At 43.6% G+C, this 18,422-nt stretch overlaps 3 protein-coding genes across 3 annotated transcripts; all 3 read left to right on the plus strand.

Annotated features, from left to right (window-relative positions):
- Positions 1-644: 644 nt before the first annotated feature.
- Positions 645-7,581, plus strand: LOC117766102. Its single transcript, XM_034592808.1, has 9 exons — positions 645-741; positions 2,081-2,165; positions 2,292-2,321; positions 2,514-2,619; positions 2,912-3,064; positions 6,392-6,540; positions 6,742-6,780; positions 7,247-7,331; positions 7,409-7,581. The coding sequence occupies exons 2-9, from the start codon at positions 2,105-2,107 to the stop codon at positions 7,509-7,511; spliced, it is 726 nt and encodes a 241-aa protein (XP_034448699.1). The 5' UTR covers positions 645-741; positions 2,081-2,104; the 3' UTR covers positions 7,512-7,581.
- Positions 7,582-9,941: 2,360 nt separating this feature from the next.
- On the plus strand, positions 9,942-11,434 carry LOC117766271 (pleckstrin homology domain-containing family F member 2-like). The gene is made up of 2 exons (XM_034593165.1): positions 9,942-10,219; positions 10,369-11,434. Exons 1-2 carry the CDS (start codon positions 9,976-9,978, stop codon positions 10,968-10,970), a joined length of 846 nt encoding a protein of 281 aa, XP_034449056.1. The 5' UTR covers positions 9,942-9,975; the 3' UTR covers positions 10,971-11,434.
- A 1,190-nt stretch (positions 11,435-12,624) lies between these two features.
- On the plus strand, positions 12,625-18,001 carry LOC117766233 (WW domain-binding protein 11-like). The gene is made up of 12 exons (XM_034593088.1): positions 12,625-12,799; positions 13,272-13,358; positions 13,825-13,856; positions 13,958-14,051; positions 14,260-14,456; positions 14,738-14,871; positions 14,966-15,132; positions 15,243-15,476; positions 15,671-15,796; positions 15,897-16,178; positions 16,315-16,500; positions 16,809-18,001. The coding sequence occupies exons 2-12, from the start codon at positions 13,295-13,297 to the stop codon at positions 17,495-17,497; spliced, it is 2,205 nt and encodes a 734-aa protein (XP_034448979.1). The 5' UTR covers positions 12,625-12,799; positions 13,272-13,294; the 3' UTR covers positions 17,498-18,001.
- Positions 18,002-18,422: the final 421 nt, after the last annotated feature.

Raw genomic sequence — 18,422 nt, forward strand, 5'->3', positions numbered from 1 at the left:
CTAAGGGTATGTCAGTATTTTTTAAGAAAACAGTGCATTCATCTATGTGTGATTTTTGGAATAAAGCTAATGGAGTTTATGCTGTAATATTGTAAGTTAGGTATTAGAACAAGTTAAAGTACAGTTTATTGTCTGCCACAGATGTACAGTCTTCTCAGACAGGCATTATCAGACAGGTGCAAGACTGAACTGCGATGTGACACACACACCCACACACAACAATCAACTTCAAGATTAAAACCAGCCAGCAACGGCTACTATCAGTCACTATGTGAAGGCCACACATTTTCCCACCTATTCAGATTCAGCCCAAACTGCCCCTGCCCCCACCCCTGTCCAACATACTGCACTTGTTTAGTTCATTTTCATTGCCATCTTCACAGACACATATTCAAAGAAGAACATAGATTTTAGTCTTAACAATATTCAAAGGAAAACATAGATTTTAGTCTTAACAAGGCGCAGAGAGAGAGAGAGAGAGGGAGAGAGGGAGAGAGTGAGAGAGTGAGAGAGTGAGCTAATGCCCACGGTTACGATTAAGTGTTGGAGAAGAGAGGGCTGATAGAAGGAGAGGGGAGGAGAGAGGGCGAGGGCTAAAGGGGAGGTGGGGGGAGGGAGTCGGTGGGTTAGAAAATGAAGGGGTGGGGGGAAATGAGGTGAGTATAAAAGCCCTGCTCCCAGGAATTAGAAAATATTCCCCGGGAGAGATATTTCCAAGACTTTCATAATTATCTTGTCACGGTAAGTGCATGAAAGCAAATCGGCTTTTTCCAGTCAGCGGCAGGTGAGAGGCAGAAGAAGAAGAAGAAGTTTACAGCCACTGAACAAGTTTCTGCTGTCGCTGCTCATTTTCTCTATGAGGTTTCTCAGATGCATGTTGAAAATGTTTTTTTTGGTGGAATGCTTCATCCAGTAGTGTGGGCCTGTTAGAGTTCTGTGAAGAGTGTGGAGCCTCGGCTTGGCTCCGTGCACCAGCATCATTCCAGTGACTTTTTTCCAGTGCACATTCTGTCTGGAGGGAGGAAACCCACCAGGACCCCAAAGACTCTGATGGTGTAAAACTCTGGAGACGCTGTTGTCAGCACCTCTCACACACACACACACACACACACACACACACACACACACACACACACACACACACACACACACACACACTTATACAGCTGTGTCAGTCTTTGGCCGTTTCTCTCTGAACCTCGGGCCCCAGACTTTGCTATGTCTGTGCCCACTGGTTCCACATGAAGCCAAGATACGCCTGAGGGCCCTGATGTAGATGTTGTGTGTGTGTGTGAGTGTGTGTGTCACGGATTTGTGTGCGTGTGCTTATATATATGTGTCATGAATGCAGCTATTGATGGTGAGAAAAAAAGGAGGTGCGCTGAAACGGAGTCTCGTCCAAATCCCACAAACAGAAGATGGGGATGAAAGCTTTCATGCACTGCAGGCATGTGAATACTGCGTGTGTGTTTGTGTGTGTCTGTGTGTGTTTGAAACATCTGGCGTTGGCTGTTTGTACAGGTGTCGCACACCTTACCCAAAGTCATACATGTGCAAATGTGTGCATGTGCAGTGCGAGGGCGTATGTGTAGATCAGACCTGCTTCTTCGTAATTACACTCAATCTCCCTGCATTAGACATAAGTGCGTTTGGATTAGTTGGCAGCGACACAACGATTCTCAGCCACAACTTCTTCTTCTTCCAGCTGCTGAGTGTGTGTGTGTGTGTGTGTGTGTGTGTGAAGAAAACACACAAAGCTTGTTTTCAGTCTCATCTCTCGTGATCTTAATCTTTAGGTTTGTCACACAGATGAATTCAGATGAAACACGTACATGTATATATACATACATACAGGAGAGTGTGTCTCCGGCTGCATGCACAGAACCACAAGCACAGATATAGAGACTTCCAGCCGACATCTATCTCTGCTTGTGGTTGTTTGCCCACAGGTTCTGAGGCGTCTGAGCCCCCCCCCCCCTCTAGTTCCTTTGAACTCGTATTTCTCCCTCTTTGCCCAAATCTGACGCTTGTTTTTGGTGCTGACAGGTCTCACTGAAACACCTCCTCTCTCCTCCAGCAGACAGGCGGACAAACAAGCCCCAGGATGAGGAGCCTCCTTCAGTTTCTGGCGCTCTGTGCAGTGGCGTCTGTGTGCCTCTGCTACGGTACAGATCCGCCCCCCCCCCTGACATCCTCACCCGGCCCTCGCTCATTTATAACCTCTAATACGTCCGAGTTGGACAGTGATTCATCATTTTTATGCTTAACCCGATTCCATGTTTTTCCCATAGAGTCTCATGAAAGCACAGAGTCCATTGAAGGTGATTAAATGTTGTCTCTCGTTCACGGAAAAACATGCATGCACTTCTAACACACCTGACTCAGCCTGCTCCACAGTTTGATGTGTTTAATCCTCACTTCACCCTTTGCTAACACACACCCCCGTCCTCCACTCCACGCCTGACACAATTCAACGAGGGATAACTGTCTAGTAAAGTTTTTTGCGGTTCCAGATTTGTTTGTGCCTCCGAGCCGAGCCAACTCCTTCATCTCATCGCAGGGGGGCAACGTGTACAACCAGCCCCGAGGGCACGGCCTCAACAATTACAACCGCATGAGGTAAAACACACACGACCACAGACATGCACACGGAGCGCAAATCACTTCCTGTATCTAATGCCAATGGAAAACCACACTGCAGCAGGCGAGAGAAGCCACAGGATTGAACCATTGAGACAAAGCCTAATTAGAGCATTAAACATTCCCACATGCTTGAAAACAAACACAGGGAGCCTGAAGCTGGAGATTAATGCTCGACCGATTTAAGTTTGTGATATTAAACAAAACACAAGCCACTGTCTGTTTCATTGGTGACATCTGACACCTCCACCCTCCCCTCCTCCCTGTCCAGGAAGTACAAGTCTCCGGCGGAGCAGCGTGCAGAGACCTGCGAGGACTACTCTCCCTGCCGCTACTACGCCTATCGCCACGGCTCCCAGCAGGCCTACCAGAGGTACTTCGCCTCCAGGACTCAGCCCCAGAGACCGGCTGCCACCCGTCGATACTAAACTCCAAGTGTCGGTCTGACAAGTGCAGCATCGTCAACATCGTCATCCAGAAATCAATGTATCACTACTTTTATATACTGTGTGTAGTGTGTGCGGCCTCGTCTGGATGTGGAGTAAAAAACACATTTTCTAAACACTGAGGTATCCGTCTCATGACAACCCGTCATTATACCCGTGTAGAAATTCATGGCCCATCTCTTGTGTAATCTCAGGATAACTTTAATCCCTTATTATCACACCTTCCCAGCATTTATGTGCTTTGCGTGATGATTTGCTCGAAGTGTTTTGCTCACTTTCCACTAACCTTTTCTTACGTTATCTGCCTACTTATCCAGGCCAGCACTGCTGTCAGTGATTATTCCCACTGCTTTGGAAATAAATACATGAAATAAAATCCCCTTCACTGGGTTTTTCTCTAAATCCTGTTTGTGCAAGTTCTTCGCCACAAAGTTCTGTGAGAACATTCTGGTTTTGGTGCCAGTTTTTGAAATGAGTGGCAGATGTTGACAATGATAGTGTCAGTCCGTCGTCTGTGGCTCCTCAGACGAGATGGATAATCTCCGTAAGAGACGAGGGGGGGGGGGGGGGGTGTAGATATTACACAAAAGTATTTTTCCTACTTGTTTTCCAAAAGGAGATCAACAGAATGGAATGTGAGAGCGGCCTGGAACATTACTTAAGATTGGACTTCACAGAAAATTGATATGTAGTAAATTGGTTTAGCAACACTTTAATGCTTGTTCTCCCCCCCATAAAAAGTTTTCAGCAAATTATACTAGAAATATCAAACAGTTAACTCCTTGTTTTTAAGGAAAAACACTAATGCATCAATGCACAAGCAGCATTTTGTAGTTGTAGCTGGTGGAAAGTTGAGGTGATGGTGGAAGAAAGAGTTCAAAGTCCTACTTTGTCACCTGAGTGATATATCAAATATGATTTTTATTAGATCGTTAATTCTGATGTAAATGTAAATTAAAGTTTTGCCCGCTGAAGCTAATTTTAACTCCTATTTACAGTTAGGTAGCAGATTCAGTCCAGTGGTTCACAGCTTAAGGGACGGAGGTTACGAGATACATCTGAGGAGCAGGAGATGATTCATGTGAGAAGAATGACAAATATTCTAAGTTCTCGTGCATAAATTTGAGGAAGAATAATAATTTATAATTAGTTAATATAGTTACAGTTTTGACAGTTGTTGAAATGAAACCACATGAGAAGTTTAGAGGAGAACAAAGGTCAAATATTATGCTCTTAAATGTAGTGGGGTGTGTATTAGGAGCATAATATAGAAAGTTTGATTTAAAGTATAAACCTTTTCCTGCAGCACAGTACAAGAGTAAGTGTGTTCAGTTACTTGCAGCCTGTCGCATGTTGTGGGGTTGAACAAGGACACAAACTGCTGGAAGCACATGAGCATCGCTGGTTTCTACGTCTCGTACAGATCTCGTCACAGAAACAAAGACAGGTCGCTGCAGATGTCAGCAAGGCTCAGACCTAAAAAGTCATATCACATGTTGGTTGTTTTGGCCACAGATGTGTGTAATTAAAGTCGTCCCGAGGTCGAATCCTTGAAGTTTCTCGCTGGGACGAGACAAAGCACCGAGATCGACCCAGACGGTGAAATTACAGCTCATGTGAAACAGCCCAGAGTCTAAATAGGACGAGCAAGAAAGCGGCAAAATCAACAGAAGACATATTCATTATAAATAATGTGACTTCAAAGAAACTGGTAGCTGCAGTAATGTGTTGAATATGGCGACGACGCGTCTCTAACTCATTATAGCACAAACATTAACGATGATTGTGTCAATAAAATACTGAATAATTACGTGTTTTAAAAACGCTCAGACACTTTTCATGTGGAACATTGTGTCTTAATCCAAATTGGACGTCTCACTCACTGTTTGAGGCTTCATTGGCAAACCAGCCACTTGTTATGGTAAAAATATCTCCCCACATTTCCAATTACCCTCCTGCAAATCTTCAAACACCCTGGGTTTGTTCCTAAATGTGCCTCCTTTACGCAGGAAATCTCTGCGGCTCGTAATAAAAGAGAAAACCCTTGGATTGAGATCATGTCACATAATGTGGAGCGGTGGTTTCTCCGCCTCGTCGACTTGGGGACGCAGATGTGAGAGTGTGTTGTTCGCTCAGGGAAACTGAGACCTCTCCAGGCTGCCAGCTGGAGGTGCATTCATGAAACCCTTTCTTGTTATTGTCATTGAGCAGGATTGTGTGTGTGTGTGTGTGTGTGTGTGTGTGTGTGTGTGTGTGTGTGTGTGTGTGTGTGTGTGTGTGTGTGTGTGTGTGTGTGTGTGTGTGTGTGTGTGTGTGTGTGTGTGAGGTTAAGGTTATGGTTAAAGTCAGGTAAGGATTACGATAAAGTCAGGTTAAGATGAGGGTACAGTCATGTTTAGATTAGGGTTAAAATCTGTTTAGGATTAGGGTTAAAATCAGGTTAAGATTAGGGTTAAAGTCAGGTTAAGATTAGGGTTAAAATCAGGTTAAGATTAGGGTTAAAGTCAGGTTTAGATTAGGGTTAAAATCAGGTTAAGATTAGGGTTAAAGTCAGGTTTAGATTAGGGTTAAAATCAGGTTAAGATTAGGGTTAAAATCAGGTTAAGATTAGGGTTAAAGTCAGGTTTAGATTAGGGTTAAAATCAGGTTAAGATTAGGGTTAAAATCAGGTTAAGATTAGGGTTAAAATCAGGTTAAGATTAGGGTTAAAATCAGGTTTAGATTAGGGTTAAAATCAGGTTAAGATTAGGGTTAAAATCAGGTTAAGATTAGGGTTAAAATCAGGTTAAGATTAGGGTTAAAATCAGGTTAAGATTAGGGTTAAAGTCAGGTTTAGATTAGAGTTAAAATCAGTTTAAGATTAGGGTTAAAATCAGGTTAAGATTAGGGTTAAAATCAGTTTAAGATTAGGGTTAAAATCAGGTTAAGATTAGGGTTAAAATCAGGTTAAGATTAGGGTTAAAATCAGTTTAAGATTAGGGTTAAAATCAGGTTAAGATTAGGGTTAAAGTCAGGTTAAGATTAGGGTTAAAATCAGTTTAAGATTAGGGTAAGGGTTAGGATCAGACTAAGTAGTTAGTGTAGGTGTGTGTGTGTGTGTGTGTGTGTGTGTGTGTGTGTGTGTGTGTGTGTGTGTGTGTGTGTGTGTGTGTGTTCATTAACTTTTGTGAAACGTATATATATATTTATAAAACATTATGTTTTTGTGGAGGTGTGTATTTCTGCGTCTGTGTGGGTGTGTGACACATGATTCCCTGACCAATCACGTGTCCATGTCACTGAGGGCCGCATCTATAAACCCCGAGTGAATCTATGTATATATGTGTCCGAAGAAGAAGGAGAGAGAAGAAGAAGTTCTCTGGTCTTAGTTTACTGCTTGATTCAGTGAAGAAGAGAAGGTGGAAGATGAAGACTCTGCTCGTCCTCGTTCTCTGCTCCCTGGCTGTGGCCACAGGTAAGAGCCGCACACAGCACAGAGTCACATGTTCTTTAAAAATACTAAAGAAACATCAGATTATTTCAACTTTAAGATCTCTGCCAGGTTTAAACATCTGATTGACTTCACTGTAGTGAAAGGAAACCTTTAAAGAAGTGACACGGTTCACTTTTTAATAATTAAATCAACGATCATTTTGAATATTCATGTTTTAAACAGAAGCGGCACAGCCTGTTGGTGACTACCCTGCTCAGGACGGTAAGATCCCAGTTCAACCATTTTCTATATTTAATCTACAATAATTTATGAAATCATTTCTTGTGTAAGACAGAATCATCACTGCTTTTCTGTGGTGTTGTCTTCTTCTTATTTGTATTTATTAGTGCGAGTATCTTCTGCCTGCTTTGCTACTTACATCAAATGTTAAAGAAACCTTGATAGTTTGTTTGTTTGATATTTTATTTAAGTTTTAAATTAGTCTTTTTAATATGTTAAATACATTTAAACACATTTTGCTCTTTCAAAGGGAGCATCATTCATATTAATACATTTATCTTATGGATAACAGAACTGAACTGCTCTTGATTTCTGCTGAGTTGGTCTCTTCCAGATGGATTTTAGTTTTTCTGAACAGACACAGACTGATGCAGTGATCCCTCTGTGTTTCCATTCTTCTTTCTTTCTCTCTTTCTTCCTCATTCTTGTGCTTCTGCCTGATGTGCAGGCTTGTTTGTGGAGAAGGAGCAGGCGTCCTCAGTGGTGAGGCAGAGGAGAGCTGCAGGGGAGTTGACACTCACCCAGCTGGAGAGGTATTCGACTCTGAGTCTAACAACATGTTGTTTTTAATCTAACTCGTGACGTTCTAATCGATTTTCTCTCCTCGCAGCCTGAAAGAAGTGTGCGAGGCCAACCTGGCTTGTGAGGACATGATGGACATCAGTGGAATCATCGCCGCCTACACCGCCTACTACGGACCAATCCCCTATTAGAACCAACCGAACCATCCCTTCTTCACTTTGCATTCTCACCTTTGAGCTTAACTTTGTCTTTGCAGTTTAAACAAGTGAATTTGAAGTATCACAAATTTAAAAGATGGAGACGGCATGTGAGTTTATTTCCACCCTGCATTGCCCCTCAGTGTCTCCGTCAGTTCAGACTGTGGAGCAGTGTGATGTAATTGAATAAAGATCAATAAAAGCTGTGTGAGATCTTTCATTAGACACAAACCTGAGACACTGGACGAGTGACCTGGACATTTATGAGCAGCCACCACTAGATGTCCCTGTTGGACATGTGCACGTCACAGCAAAGAAGGTTACATGCAGATTTGAGGTTTGTCTCCTGAGAATCATCCTGAACCATTTTACTTCCATTTTCAATATGAAACTTAATTTTTACATTTCTCTGACCTGCAAACAACAAATCAAACAAATATGTGTTAAATTATTACAATTCACAAAGGAAATATGTTTTTATGATTCATAAACCTTTTGCTGTTGAAATGGACAAATATATTCAGATGATCTAATAAGCATATGAATAATAATCTAAATAACATATGCATATAACAAAAAACAAACATACCTACAAACTAGACATATACAGATCGTCTCCATACACACACATAAATGCAGATATTTAATTATTTCATTTATCTGGACAAGGATCTGTTCTGTTAATGTAACACAAGGGTTCTCAAAGTAAAGTCCTTGGGGGTTACTAAAGGGAATCACTATAATTTTATGCATAATTACCAAACTGGCAGAATTCATTGGATTTCATACACTTCTTGTCATGAAACATCTAAAATCACAAATCTTGTCAGATGTGGGTTTGAGTTTTGTGTCATTTACAAAAAGTTTGAGAGCCACTGATAAACTTTCCGTTCGGTCCCACAGGAAAGTTACATGTAATCACGCTGAAGGTTTTTCACGATGAGGCAACTTTGTCAGGTTGAATTCATCACGCGAGGGAAAGCACCTGGAGTCTGTGAACACAAAAGTTCGTGGGAAGTCGTCCTCTGTCCACGGTGCAGCCCCGACAGACGCATCGGCAGACGACACGTTTGTTGTGTTGCAGCGGATCGTGGCTCTGTGTCATCGTGGTGTTGTGTTTCTGAAGCATCTGGTCCGACAAGTCTCCAACTCAAACTCTGTCACACATTTCTTTCTCCACTATTACAGTTTCATTAAAGGGCCAGTACGCTGGATTTAAGGGGATCGATAGAAACTAAATATAATGTTCATAGTAGTGTTTCATTTGTATAAAAGCACCCGATTCTGTTTTCATTACAATGAGCCCTTTATGATGCACCCCTGTGCCAGGTGAGCCAGTGGGCACAAGGCTTGAGCCCGCTGCAGTGGCCGCAGGTTCGATTCCAACCGACCCTTTGCTGCATGTCTTCCTCCAAAGGTGCCAAAGGTGGCTTTTCCGACCATATTCACCATTTACCACATAGGCCACTGATGGTTCATGACCAGATAACCCTGCATGTTTGCCATGAAAGGCCAACGTTTGTTTTGGGATATTTGGGCCAAGGTTCAATGAGACTGGTTGAAAATACGTTGTTTGGAAAGCCCGGAGTTCTCTCGGTAAATTTCCCGTTTGTATCGACTAACTTTATTTCCCCATCAGAAAGAATGGAGCCGACCAAACCCTCTTTTCTCCTGTGAACTGGGCTCTGAGCCAATGTTTACCAGGAAGTGTGTGTGATTAAATGAAAGGGAGTTTCTTCCTGTTCATGCACTAGTGTCATTTATCTCTGCAGTGATTAACTTATTGATGAACAAGTGCCGACTGTGGACTGAGCTAATGATTCACATTAAAACATCTCCTCCTGTGAAGTCATCACTCCTTCTGTTTTGTATTGAGTTAGAAGAGACACGTTTTTTTTACATTATTATATTATTTTCAGGCTTATATCAACTGCAAATATCACATTTTTCACAACTGCTCAGATGCAAACTTTTGTGCTCAAAAGCAAAGGAGCAAAACAGTTTGTGAGTTCAATTTCCAAAGGCGTATTTTATATCATTTTACAGATTTTATTTCATATTGAACATGCCATGCAATGATAAAAACATTTATTTACACGTAACAAGTAATAATCATCCATCAAATAAACTGATTGGAATCAAAATTACACAATAATTTAAGCATAAAATTAAATAAACTGTAAATACAGATTTGAAGATAAAGCTCTTCACATCTGTAAATCTACTTCCGTTGTGTTCTATCCCTGCTGTTGTGTTGTTTTGTATTTCCAGACTGTTTCTTTCTACATATGCAAATCAAGATCTGAATTTTGTTGTCGCCCCGGCACTTCTCTTTTATTTCTGGTTTGACAAGTTTGTCTTTGACCTCGAACCTCGGAATTTCCCCGCTGCGTCACCAGCAACATGGTTATATAAATCCCCCCCCTGCTGCTCTGTGCACTTTATTCAATCCAACACAATGGACAAGGTAACATTCATGAGCGAGAACCGTGAGCGTATCCAAGCCTTGGAGAGTTCGTTTGGTCCCTCGGGGAGGCCCCTGTACAAACCGGATCGGGTTCTGGTGGGACAGGGCCACCTGATGAAGCAGGGCCAGCGGAGGACTGAGATGAAGGCCTTCTTTCTCTTCAATGACATCCTGGTGTACGGCAGCATGATCCTGAACGGCCGCTGGCACAAAAAAGTGAAGATCATCCCCCTAGGTGAGTTTAAAAAATGAGAGCATTCATAATGTGATTCATAATGATGGGGGAAACGGTTATGTTCTATCGGTGCAAACTCAAGGGGTTGCCACAGTATACAAATCCCTTTTTGCATTGTTATCAATATGCTGTCTTCATTGTGATTTCAGAGGACCTCCAGCTGGAGGACATGGAGGACAGTGTGCGTTTGACGAACCAATGGTTGATCCGTACACCATCCAAGTCCTTTTTTGTGTCGGCCAGTTCATACGAGGACAAGCGGGCCTGGATGGACCACATTGAAGAGTGCCGTGCCAAAATGCTGCAGGGCGGCAGCTGCCAGCCTGGCTCCACCTTCGCTGTCTCTTGGATCCCGGACAAGGCCGCCTACAAGTGCATGCGCTGCTTCAACAAATTCACTCCAACGAACCGTCGACACCACTGCAGACAATGTGGCTTCGTGGTCTGCCACTCGTGCTCCAGTACGCGGGTGGTGATTGGCCACATCCACCCCAAGAAGAAGTTGAGGGTCTGCAGGCTTTGCCACAAGAGGAACACAGAAGAAGAGACATCTCGTGTGAGTGGGGACAGCCCAGGAAAGAGCAGCTCAGTGGAGGACATTGTGACATCATCCAGTGGTGAAGAGGACGAAGATGAGGTGATGCCGAGCTACGTTCCCAGCAGCCGGCTCGACTCCCACGTGGGCACGTGGGGAGAGATCGGCACCTACACGCCCCACACAGCACTGCTGCTCCCCCAAAGCTACACATGATCACACCCAGACTGCTGCAGCTTCACTGATGCATGAGTGCACCATCACTGAGCATCACATTAAACTGTGACTTAATTTATAACAAAGCGTTTTGAATGGACTATGGACTTGTTTAATACAAACACATGAAATCCTTGTACAGTACAACCCTCCAGACAAAAAAATAAAGTGTCTCCTCTTAAACACAGACAACTGGTTTGCATTTCTCTGACATAAAGCTACTGCAGGTTCTTTTTTTTCATGGTTTCAGTAAAGTCATTTCCTCAACTTGTGCACGTACAACAAACATGCATTGATCTGTGATACCGATACTTTGCCTGTTTGGTTGTGAGGTGGAGAGCGGTGGTGGGGGACAGGAGATATAGGTTTTATCTTTAAAAATATTTCTCTCTCTCTCATTATATGAGTCAATGCAACAGATCGAGGTCTTTCCTCAATGTGTGCCTTTGTAAAAGACAATAAAATACAAGTAAAGAAAAGACAACTTGCTGCCACTGCTTCTGTTTTTGACTCTTTGCAAAGAGCTGAGGGGAAAAGTTCTTGCGTCCAAACTCTCTCAGACTTGTGGCTTAACTGGTTTCATGAGCAAATGATAATAACTGAGGCGCCGTCAAATCCATTTCAATCGTGGGTGAGGCAGTCGTATAAACAGTCGGAGTAATTGTTGCACAATTTACCGTATACAGAGTCCTACCTGTTTGATTCCTGGTAATGAGGAACATGGAAATGTTCGCTATTTTCTTTCAAAAATACTTTTAACTGCAGTGGCATCTCGAGCCTCTGCAAAAGTGTAAAAGCTTCTTGCAGACCTTCCCTTTCTGCTGCTTCTCATCATTTATTAAAACACACCAAATATAAAAACTTTGAGTCATAGCTCATCTTGTATTATTTTTTCAAGCAGTTTCTTTTTAATCTCATGTAGACTTAGTCTGTAAAATCCACACTGGGCTAATGTTCAAGGCAAATGAGGGGGAGACATGTTTTTAGACGTGAAACCACAGAGATAACTTCACATTGTGAAAACTCACACAAAATTCAAGCTGACTATAAAAATGGCGACATCTGTTGATCAAAATATGAAGTTGCACATAATATTATGCAGGAGGATTTTATGAAGGACACAAGGAGCCTTAATAAAAGTAAAGTCACTGTTGTTTTGTATGATAGAAATAACACACAGAATATATAAAGAATGTATTTGTAGACGACATAACTCGTGATATTAATACTTTTTCCACTGGATCTTGTAAACTTTGCTGTGTCAGTTGTGTTTGTCTCCATCTCGTCACACTGCCACCGACACCACAACAGACAACCTGACGTCCTCACACAAATAATAGCGCAACACATTATTATATTTCCTATATCTTGACTTCTGGCAGCTCTTCTCATCCTCTCTTCTTATCTTCATGGCTCCTGTCTGACTGATGCACAGTGGCTGTAGTTACTCACTGTGGCCACCAGGGGCACAATTTACAGCCTAATTATTTATTTTTTTTTACTTTTTTAAAAAATTAAATAAATAACTCGTGAATACATATGAAATCAACACACATCCAAAACACCAATGACTGTTTGTAATTGTAAAACTGAAAAAAAGAATGATTTTTTTTTTTTTGATTTTTTGTTTTGATGACGTGTATCCGCTTCCGCTCTGGCTCGCGGCAGTAAACATGGCGATCGGCTAGCGGAGCGTCTGTGATCATTCAGTCCTGAAAGCTTTGGTTTTCTCTCCCCGGGCTCAAATAGCCACCTCCGCTCTACCCTCGCTCCTCCGGGGGGGTGTCGTGCGGGGCCGCGGGCTCTTCTGGGTTTTCTGTGAATAAAAGGTAAAGTCACGTTTTGGCCCTCTGTGCAGCGGTGGATGCTAACGCGGGCCTAGCTACAAGTGCATGCTAACTCACTGCACGAGCCGCTCAGCCACTGATCTGTGACAGACCCACTCACCTCTCTGGCTTTTTAACGTGTGTTAGTCACTTTAAAGAACTAGTCCAACTTTCACTAGTGTTTGATTATCAACTTTGTGTTAGCCAGTTAGCCGGGGCTAGCTAGCCGTGACACCACAGAGTTGTGCAGGAGCCTTAATGAGGCTAAATTGGTTTTATATATATACCAGGATCGAGCCTACAAGCATAATGCGGTAATATCATCTGTGGAAGAGTTAATTAAATGTGCTCTGGAACAAATGTACTTCCTTGGCTTTCACACTATCTGCTCTTGTGTCTTTTAATTGTTTGTGAAATGCAGATATGAAGTTAAACATGTGCCTAACTGTAATGTGGATTTTTTCATATTCTGCAGGGTGAAGGAGAAGCACCGCGAAAATGGGGCGACGTTCAACCTCCTCCACCAAGAGTGGGAAGTTTATGAATCCCACCGACCAGGCCAGTAAGTACTGACCAGAACCCAGAGCTGGTTCTGCTGGACAACACATGAAGAACCACTCACAGAGCACATACCTCCGCCCAAGACCTCGCTTATGAAACCAGTTTTTAAATTCACTAGAACTTGGATCTGCACCACAAACTGATAAATGTCAGACCCACAAACATACCACATTTTTTTTTATTAAGATCCATGGATTGATGAATCAACAAATATGTAAAAGGAGAGTGGAACAAAAACTCAAGGATCTGCCCCCGGGTCTGATTCCACACCTGAATCGATTGGGTTTTTTACTTTAGTTTTGGCGTAATCCTGCTAACAGACAGACAGACAGACAGACAGACAGACAAACGACACAGACGAAAAACATGTTCCTCCTTGGCGAAAGTGGTAATAATTACTGTTCATCTATTGTTGTAAGACGTCAGAACATTAACTATTGTGCACTTGTCCTCTGCCTCCCTCGCAGGAAAGGAGGCCAGGAAACGGGAGTTGAAAAAGGTACAAACATACTATTCTCCTTTAAATGTAATTTTCTTAATTAAAACAGTCACGTTACTGTGTTGTTAACTTGCTGCTTTATTTCGTAATGCTCCTGTTAGAACAAGAAGCAGAGAATGATGGTGAGAGCTGCTGTGCTGAAGATGAAGGACCCCAGACAGATCATCAAGGATATGGAGAAGCTGGATGAGATGGGTGAGAGGGCGGAATCAGTATGTTGCTGTTCCCCTGGCAATTGTGCATAGGAAAAACATTTTAAAAATATGTATAAAGTGTATAAATACAAGTCATAGTAATTGCATTTTTATTTTAAAAAAGAATCTTAAATCAGTGCCTAGAATTGACAGGTAACTTGCAGTAATATCTGACACATAATAAAGATTTCCTGTAACACCTTCAACAGAATTCAACCCAGTTCAGCAGCCGCTGCTCAATGAGAAGGTGTTGAGGGACAAGAGGAAGAAGCTCCGTGAGACGTTCGAACGCATCGTCCGTCTGTACGACAGAGAGAATCCCGAAACCTACGATGAGCTGCGCAAGCTGGAGTTGGACTATGAGACCAAACGTGGGCAGCTGGCTCTCTACTTTGATTCAGTCAAGGTTTGTTTGTGTGGAAGTATTTGGATCTTTTTTCAGTAGCTGTGCCTGTCAGGGATCTGTATTGATTCATGTCGACATGTGAGAGGATGTAATTAGCCCACTTCCATAATAGCTGGTTGGGCTAAGATATAAAAACATGAAAATGTGGTTGCAGGCGTAAAGCCCCATACAGCGTGTGTCCAACTCAGTATATTGAGTTTTACAATATTGTAGAACCTTTACACTGCTTTGGTTTTGTGCTGACTTTATTTTCTAACCTGTGTGTATCATCTGTTTTTCAGAACGCAGAGTCAGTGGAGGTCGACAGCATCCCTTTACCAGATATGCCCCATGCCCCCTCCAATATCCACATCCAGGACATCCCACTACCAGGGGCTCAGCCTCCTTCCATACTGAAGAAGGGCTCCACTTTTGGGTAGGCCATGGGCTGTATATGTAAACGCTTTCTGCAGGTAAACAGCTGTGTATTAACTGGGCCATTGAGGTAATTCTTCCCCTGCATCTCTCAGTAAAGGTCCTCTCTCGTCATCGACGGGACCAGTGCCGGCAACAGTGCCTGGTGTCCCACGATTACCTCCAGGAAAGAAGCCCCCTGGCCCCCCACCTGGGCCTCCACCCCCGCAGGTCCTGGCACTGTACGGCATCCCATCTCGACGGCCGTACGGCACAGATACGGGTAACACACAAACTGCAAATAACAATAAGGATAAGAAATTACTGCTCATATTTCAACACATTGCTCTTGACTAACTTTTGCTCTTCCCCCCCCCCCCCCCCCCCAAACAGAACCTTCCATTCCTGGTTTAGAAAAGGAGCTGATGGACTTGGGAAGAGATCGGGATAGTGGCAGTGACAGCGACAGAGATCGGGAGGATGGGGACGATGACGACAGTGACTCTGAAGAGGACAGTGAAGACGAGCGAATCGAAGCCGGTGATGGGGACCAGAGGATGAGTGTGGACAGGCAGGATGATGAGAGAGAAAGGGACGAGGATCGAGACAGAAATGAAAGGCATCCCAGTGAGTGTCTCAGAAGTTCTTCTGCATATGTTTGGAAGTTGTCAACTTGAAACTGTGCCTTTATTTTGTGCTGGCGGTTTCTTTTCCTCACTTTGTTGGTACAATTCATGACCTGCTTTCATATCCTGAAATGTTATACTGATTAGAAATTATCTTCTTAAACTAATATGTTCTTCTATGTACAAATACTTTAGGTCGCAGTGTACGTTTCGCAGAAATGCCCCCAGAGTTGGCCCGTGACGGAAAGAAGAAGAAAAAGCGTCTGGTGAAGAAGACCAAAGCCATCACCCCCCTGCAGGCCATGATGTTAAGGATGGCAGGTATAATAGTTGAATAATGACACTTCTGGGTACTTACTGAGATCATAAATCTGCTTTCTATTTCTGATAATGTGGTGCGGTGCTATTTCTATTTCTTCAGGTCAGTCAGTACCTGAAGATGAGGAAGAAGAGGAGGTAGAGGAGGAATACACAGACGAATCAGACAGCTCAGACATTGAGGACAGGGGACCTCCAGGGGACAACCAGTCCCACCTCATGGCCAATCAGCGTATGCCCCCTCCTGCTGGGCCAGTGGGACAGCAAGGGCCCCCACACTTGCAAGGTCCACCAATGACTGGGCCGCCACCACTGGGTCCCCCACCAGCTCCTCCGATGAGGCCTCCTGGTCCGCCCTCCGGCCCCCCTCCCGGCCCACCACCAGGTTAGACACAATATTAATACTTTATTTTAAGTCTGAACTGGATTCTGTAATAAAATGCTGAACCTTTTTTAACGATATGCTGGTTATACTCATTATCCATATTCAGTATTTATTTAATGCTTTCTGTTATCTTAAGGTGCGCCTCCCTTCTTGAGGCCTCCTGGTATGCCTGGAGGCTTGAGGGGTCCAATGCCTCGTCTTCTACCTCCTGGACCTCCACCAGGTCGACCTCCTGGACCTCCACCCGGCCCCCCTCCTGGCCTGCCGCCAGGCCCCCCACCACGTGGACCCCCTCCCAGACTACCACCCCCAGCACCACCAGGTAGGCATATGGTGTACATACAGTGTGTGAAGACATATATATTTATGTAAATGCATGAATGAACTGTGGAAACATTACAACATTGTCATGCAACATTGCTGGAAAATGCATATATTTATTTTAAATGCTTTTGCTGCTGAGCTGCAATGAACCTTGAACAAAAGCAGTAAAATATGTTACTTCTATATGTCAATAAATATATGGAAGCGTTCTATATGTATTACCTTATGGAAAAGGTTCCAACTTTATGGCGCAATGAAAAGGAAAGTCTTACATCAAATTGAAATCTGTCTCCCTTCTCCTTACAGGCATCCCACCTCCTCCCCCAAGAGCAGGAGGGCCCCCACGTCCACTCGCCCCCCCGCTCTCCCTCTACCCTCCACTTCTCAACTCCAATGTGCTCAGTGCTCCTCCCAACATTGTTCCACGGCAAAAAGGCTCAGGACCCGGCCCGGACGGTACACAGAGCAACATGCCACCCCCTGCCATGCCCATGCGGCCGGGTGTCATGCAGATGCCCCCTCCCCCGGGGACCGCTGCCGCTGCCGCAGGCGGAAACCCTGGCAACAACCCCCCCGGCCACCATCACACGGCCACCATCGAAAAACGAGCCAGCATCACCTCTGTTGCAGCCGCAGGAGGCAACATGGTAGCGGGCGCCGGCTCCGGGGGGGCCACCATCTCTGCCAAACCCCAGATTATCAATCCGAAAACGGAGGTCACCCGCTTTGTGCCCACGGCGCTGAGGGTGCGTAGAGACAAGGGTGGAGCGATGCCAGGGGCTGCACCTGGGCCTATGGAGAGAGGAGGGGGTGGTGCTGGAGGACGGAGGGGAGATGACGGCATGGGAATGGCCCGGGGGGAGAAACAGCAGGCAACAGCTGCTGCAATGGGCTACGTCCACCCGTCCCAGATGGGTGCGGTGTCTCACCCCAACATGAAGACGAAGGACCAGGTGTATGAAGCCTTCATGAGGGAGATGGAGGGACTCCTCTGAGACTTGAGAGGGTGTCAGGGGACATATTCTGTGGGGCTGTTTGAACAACAGGAGTGTGTTAGTTTTATGTATTTTCTGTGCAGAGTAATAGAGGTAGCTGTCCTCAAGGAATTCCACGAGATCAGTTCCACTGGTCCCAGCAGGCTCACCTTCATTTGATCCGGTCTATTATTTGTCGTATCTAGAGAGAATGTGAACTTGATTTGAATAGTTGGAAAAACATTTCGAATTTGTTGCTCTTCCATTAGAAAACCTATAAAACACACTTTGCCCTGCACTGAGTAAATACCAGACCACCAAGTGCTATGTTGTTTTTTTTTCTCCAGCAAATTGTGTCATTTGGCATAACTAGAAAAAGGCGTTTTGTATGATTGTTTTACTGTCAACTTCTTTTTTTTTATCAGTGATCTCTTTGACATGTTGAACATTAAAACAGAGGCATGGAATGTTTGAAACTGTTTGACCTGCAGCTAAATAAATTCTTCAGAAACTGTTTTTACTTCATGTTTCATTGTGATGTTGTGTAAGAGACACGTTGACAAAATACATATACACAAAGTGAGTTATTTCAAGAGGCTTTAAATCGAAAAGATTTTCCCATAATTCCACCAGTCAAACGCTCGAGTGATGTTTATGTTCTGAAAACTTTTATTTTCTCCTCACTTTAGAGATGTGATAGTTTTTAGCTTGGTTTTAATATTTTAGGTGTATATCACGTAAAATCAGCTCTGTTCTTTTAATTAACAATACTTTGTTTTTTAGACCATTCTTTAAACCGACGAAATTATTTTCTTTCATCATGACTCATTTATTTTTCGGATAAATGCTCTTTTTCTGAATTAATTTTCATATTGTGAAAACAACCACGGAAATGAAATCGTTTCTTTAATTTGCATTTGTGTGTCGAACTCTCGGACACCGTACA

The sequence above is a fragment of the Hippoglossus hippoglossus genome, chromosome 8 (genome assembly GCF_009819705.1).
Source record: "Hippoglossus hippoglossus isolate fHipHip1 chromosome 8, fHipHip1.pri, whole genome shotgun sequence".
NCBI lineage: Eukaryota > Metazoa > Chordata > Actinopteri > Pleuronectiformes > Pleuronectidae > Hippoglossus > Hippoglossus hippoglossus.